Source organism: Athene cunicularia (genome assembly GCF_003259725.1).
Source record: "Athene cunicularia isolate RWA chromosome 4 unlocalized genomic scaffold, athCun1 chr4_part1, whole genome shotgun sequence".
Classification (NCBI taxonomy): Eukaryota; Metazoa; Chordata; class Aves; order Strigiformes; family Strigidae; genus Athene; species Athene cunicularia.
The window spans coordinates 5,733,877-5,739,625 of NW_020799098.1; the positions used below are offsets into that span (position 1 = coordinate 5,733,877).

At 47.0% G+C, this 5,749-nt stretch overlaps 1 protein-coding gene across 1 annotated transcript in view; it reads left to right on the top strand.

The window, feature by feature from the left end:
* The first annotated feature begins 263 nt into the window (after window positions 1-263).
* CD8A (CD8a molecule) overlaps window positions 264-5,749 on the top strand; it is a 6,452-nt gene continuing 966 nt past the window's right edge. The window contains exons 1-5 of the mRNA XM_026846904.1: window positions 264-324; window positions 891-1,256; window positions 1,835-1,924; window positions 2,488-2,604; window positions 4,170-4,200. Coding sequence (XP_026702705.1) covers window positions 279-324; window positions 891-1,256; window positions 1,835-1,924; window positions 2,488-2,604; window positions 4,170-4,200 — 650 coding nt within the window. The 5' untranslated portion in view covers window positions 264-278. The remainder of the gene's footprint in view (window positions 325-890; window positions 1,257-1,834; window positions 1,925-2,487; window positions 2,605-4,169; window positions 4,201-5,749) is intronic.

The following is a 5,749-nucleotide window of genomic DNA, read 5'->3' on the forward strand; positions in this document are numbered from 1 at the left end:
GGCTCCATCTCTAGGGAAGTCATTGAGGCAAACCCCTTGAGGCACCATTGAGAGCTGATAATGATAAATGAGCCCAACTTCTGGATTAGAACTGAATTTCTTCAGATTTTTTTTTTCCCCTTCATTTTGCCGCAGATGCCGAACGCCATCTCTTTACCTAAGAGGGTCCTGATGACATCACATCCTCTCCAAAGAACAACGCGGCCTCCCAAGTCAAGTGAGAAAGATCATCTCTGCTCCACCGCACCGCCCCCTCGGACAGCCACCCCTAGGAGAAGATGGCCGGGTCTCCTGCTCTGCTGCTTCTGCTCGCTCTGGAGCTCTGTGAGTATGGACACTGGGTTGTGCATCACCTTCACCAGGAGGGACAAGTAAACCCCTTCCAAAGAATCCAATGAATTGGGTTAAGCTAAAGGGAAAATAAAAAGCAAACCAAAAAGGCTGACTTTGAGGTTTGCTCAGTAATTGTGGAGGTGAAGGCGACATCACCTCAGCCAGTGTAGGGCAGCCAGAGGGGTGGCTGCAGCATCATGTGTACCAGGAAGGGAGCCTGGTCAGAGAAGTGGATCTGGAGGGGACGGGGACAGGAAAAAGGGGGTTTAGCAGTCAGTGGCTTTAGGGAGTCACCTCAGATAAGCTGGGAATATGTAACATACCTGAGCAGGCAGCTGGAAAGCTTTTCTGAAGGGCAGCACCTATCTTTAAAGCTCGGGGGGCTGATTACTGAGCACCCTCCACACACAATCCCAACAAGGACTCCAATAAAACCTTCAAGTCATCCAGACAGAATGGTCCTCCTTTTGCATTTGACCTCACATCCCATGGACAGGGAACAAGAGGTGGATGGAGCTCTTCCCGAGCAGTTCCCACAAGGATTTCTCTCCCACAAGGCTGCCCTGGGACCCATAGCCAGAAGGATGATATGAGGGTCACGTTTCGTGACAGGAGAATCAGTCATCCCAAGCTGGGACAGCGGCTGGAGCTGGAGTGTCAGACCACCAACGCGGAGAACGGTGTATTCTGGGTCCGCCAGAACAAAGATGGGACCCTTCACTTCATTGCCTTCATCTCCTCCCTGTCCCGGGTCACCTTCAAGGAGAAGCAGCCATCCACACGCTTCGAGGCAAGGAAAGACCGCAACATCTACCATCTGGCAGTGAAGTCTTTCACGGCAGCAGATGAGGGGAACTATTTCTGCTTCATGAACGCCAACCAAGAGCTGTACTTCAGTCGTGGCCAGCCTGCCTTCTTCCCAGGTCAGCAACACTTCCACCCAACCTCACTTAGCTTTTCCAAAATGCCCAGCACCTCCTGCCCAGGCCTTCTTTTTAATCAGTCGTCTCTCCCACAAACCCCATTTTCCCTGCTTGCTTGCCCAAGGCATCTTGTGACCAACACACCTATCCTCCTGCTGGAGGCTCCCTGCTTACCAACTCTTCTCGTGGTATCACTCCTGCCCAAAGGTAAAGGTGATCGGGCAGACCCAGCATCACCTCCCCATCCCCTCTTCTCTATCCCATTCATGGCTCTGAAGGCATAAGGTCTAAATCAAAGTCTACCACCACCCCTCCTTCCTCACCTACCAACCTCAGGGTACTCAGGCATTCTGAGGGTCGTGGCAGAAAGCAAGAAATAAGGAGCCTGCAGCTCCTGATTGGGTGTTAGGAGACCCTTCCTGGGGGAGTCACCATCCAAAATGGGCTCTGTGAAGTCCCCCCAGACCCAAGCCCTATGCTGGCCACAGAGGCAGCCGTGCCCTGGCAGAGGTGGGAGAGCAGAAGAGCCGGAGAGTGCTATTTTACTGTATTTCTCAATATGCTGTATTCATTTGTAGTCACCACCACAGCAGCACCCACTGCACTGGCACCCACCACCCAGAGTGGCATCACCAGAAAGGACCCCTGCCTGAAGACCCTGGATCCAGGTAGCTCAGCTGCAGGGAGGGAGAGGGGAAGAGCTGTGCTCCGGTCCACTGATACCGAGGGGGATGCTGCAGGCATTACAGGATTAAGGGGAGGGAAAATTCTTAGAGCTTCATCAGAGCTGGATAACTGGGTATGCGCAGCTGGGAGGATTAAACCTCAACATTTCATCCCACATAGGAGAGGCTAAGGACGACTTAAAAGGAATGAGGATGTCTCATGACTGGGTACACTGGCAAAGGTGGAGGGAGGGCAGAGCCTTGGGGGCTGGTGCTGGTTTTAGCCTCAGCAGGGGACACAAGAAAAATTTTAGCTACATGTCCTCCCTCAAGTCCCCAGGAAAATGGCAAGAGCAGTGGCACTCACGAACGCTCACCACTGGGGATGACACCCATGCGGGGCTTGTGGGCATCCCCGGTGCCCACCTCTGTCTTTGTGGGCCAGGGGAAGACCTCTGCTTCACTGCCAGCATTGCTGAATGCCAGGCAGGTCCCTCGGTTCCACCAGAGCTGGCCATAACACCAGCCCTGAGCATCTGGTGGACCTTTCCTCTTTATTTCTGCAGAGAACATGAAGAAGAGCAAGCTGAGTTTATTCTGCGACCTCTTCATCTGGGTTCCCCTGGCAGGCGCCTGCCTCCTGCTCCTCATTGCCCTGGCAGTCACCGCCGTGCTGTGTCAACGTAAGACTCACCCGTAGCCCCCTGCAGATATTCCTCTTGCCCAAAACCACATCCCTGTCCTTCAGTGGAATGGATCTTCCAGCTATCCCCTTTACATAGACATCAGATAACCAGGACACAGTCAACCCAAGAGAAGGACCACTGTTTAAAAAAAAAAAAAAAAAAAAAATCATTGCCGATGTTTTCCTCAACAGTAGACTTAGCCTGAGAAATAATTGCCAATTGCTACACTACAAGGAAGAAAAATTCATTATAACTAGAGAAAACTTATTCTATCAAACTATATCAGCTCTACAATCCTTAAACTGGTGCATCAGGGGGTAAAAAACGGCTTGCAAATTCAAATGCTGAGACTCCCATTAGCAGCTTGAACTGGAAGCAAATGAGCAACTTAATTACACAGGTTCAGAGATTGCTACAGTGAAAGCAGTAATGCAAAAATCTCTGGGTAGGCAAAAATCCTTCGGTAAAATTTCATATCTGAAATGTCTTTAAGTTACCCTGAGCAAGCAGTGAGTGCAAATATATTTAAATCAATTTAATGCTCGCCGAAATCAGTTTAACTTTCCGTTACCCCCAGGAGTTACACCGATTTCATTAAATCGGCTCAGCTTGTTTTCCTGGAACACCAAAGTGTTTTGCTACTGAATTAATCTCTCTGACCCTGCAGCCTGGAGCTGATGTGAGATGAATTTACCAGCTGACCCGGTTAAAAATGGTACAATTTTTCAGCATCCTTCAGCCCTGAAAAATACTCATCACCAGGGTCTGCAGCGATAGGAAGGAATACATGAAAAATCATAGATGAGCCACAGCCAAAAATCATTCTTCTCAAGGGAAATAGATGATGATGCAGCAGAGCACCTGGAGTTGGTCCAAATTCCCTCTGAAGTCACCAGGACCCCTCTATGTGCACTAGGATTCTCTGGTGACCTGCAACATCGTTAACCCACAAGCACCACTCAGTGATTTGTTTCTGCCTTTTAATGCTGATGTGAATTATCAGTGGAAAGCCATTAGCTGCAATTAATTTCTGCAGCAGGCAGTCTGAGCCCTCAAATACAGATTTTTTTTTTTTTAATTTTGTACTAAAATTAATGATTGGACATTGTTATTTTGCCAAATACATCCCAAAGTAACAACATAGATGGTAAAATGGGGAAGAGTATCGTTCAACTTGGTTGCATGCTGTGTGGCATCATTGCCACTTGCCTGTTGTAGAAATTAATTGCTGACAGTGAATTTTTAGCAACGTGCCAGAGTTGCTGGAGACAGAAGGGAAAAAAAAAATAAAAAAAAAATTTCACTGTCAGTGCTCCCAGGCTGACCCTGCTACTGTTACTCACAGGAACAATTTTCATGAATTAAATTTTAAGTGGAGTTCTGAGGAAACATGAGCAGCAGTACCACTCCTTTGCATGGCTTTCCTTAAATATAAGCTTGGTTTATCTTAGTCTTAAAGACAGCAAGCTGCTAGGGAATGCCAGCCCTACCCCACTGCAGTGTTTCTTTACTGAGCTGTGACTCGGTGTCTTTGAACTAAAACATTTTCTTTTTTATTTTAGAAACCCGAAGACGAAGATGCAGATGTAAAAGGTCAGTAAGTGGCAGGTGTTGACCTTTTTTTTTTTTTTAAGCTTGGCACCATCTCACCCTCAAGCAATTAAAGTAGGCAGGTGACAAAAAGTGAACTAAAAATTCTTCGTTTCCTATACAATGGATGGGAAGGGACTGTGTAATGAATTAAGGGCAAAAAAGAGAGAGAGAATTCTCTTCTCCCGTGTTTGTTCTTTTAACATTAAGTAATTAAAATCACTGAGCACTGACACTGCAGTAGAAACTAAAGACAAACACAGGAGGTGTCTGTGGCAGCCAAAAAACTTTGCCCATTACCTGCTGCTTATAACTGACATCACATTTGTGTGCTCCCAACGCACCACTCCAACTCTAGCCTGGGGATGACCATATTTCATCCCTTCCCCTCCCCAAACCATTCATTTCATTTCATCACTGGACCTTCAGGTTGCGGCCATGGACTAGATGCAAGTTATTTCCCTCTGCACAATTCTGGACCAACATCACCATGGCTTAATGCCTCGAGCTGCCCAACAGGAACCAAGTAACAGTAGCAGCGAGGCTGATGCAGCCTTCAGTGACTTTCTGAGAAACAGCAGTGTGGCTATGTATAGCTTTGGAGTTAACCTATTTTCTAGGGCAGACAGAAATCCTTTTTTTTTACGCTTCCCCCCCTCTGCCTCCCCAACCTACCCATCATCCTGAGGCACCAGGAAAACACTATCGGAGTCAGAATTTCAAATTGCCAGTTTGGAACAAGAAATCCTTTCGCCCATAAGTAATACACGTTTTGCTTCTGCAAATCGACCTCCCTGCGGCTGGTTTCTTCACCTTGCCTGCTTTGCAGAAAACCACTTCTGTAGTTTCGCAAGCCTTGTGCTGAGCGTGCACCCTGGGGCTTGTCACAAGAGCGTGCTCTGGCACCAAAATCCCCGCTACTGCTCTCGCTGGGCCAGCGCCTGGGAAAGCTGGGTTGCAGAAAAGTCTGGAATAATATGTTCAAGCCTCTGGAGACTTATTCTTTGCAAATCAAGCACCCTTTAAATCAGATAAATTCAAATTCCTTCTTATACATGCACAGGTTTCATAGTTAAAATTTAATAGCTTTTTACTCGTCCAAATTACGATCACCAAGAAAAAAACTCCCTCCCCCTATATTAACAGCAAATGGATCCCTACAATTTTTATTTTTTTTTTTTTTAAATTGATGCCTGAGTAATAACAGTGTTTAAGAGGCACTGAGTGGCCATACCTTCTGCCTTTTGGGGGGCAATAGTCCTATGTATATATCAGAATATAGCTGCACCCAGAGTCCTGCAATTTCTTTTACCTGTCTGAAAAAAGGGGAAGAGCCTTTCGGTTTTATGACATTTCTTATATCCAGCACTCTTCTGATCCTCGCCTGGCTTTCAAGTGCTAAATGATAACAAAGAGCTCTCCTTGCAGCCTTGTTTAAGACAATGCTTACATTCTTTGCTTATCTCAATCCTTGTTTCTAACCCTGTGCAAAATGTTCTGTCCCTACGGGGAGGGGGGGGGCTGTCTCTTATACACATCCTTTCATATGAAA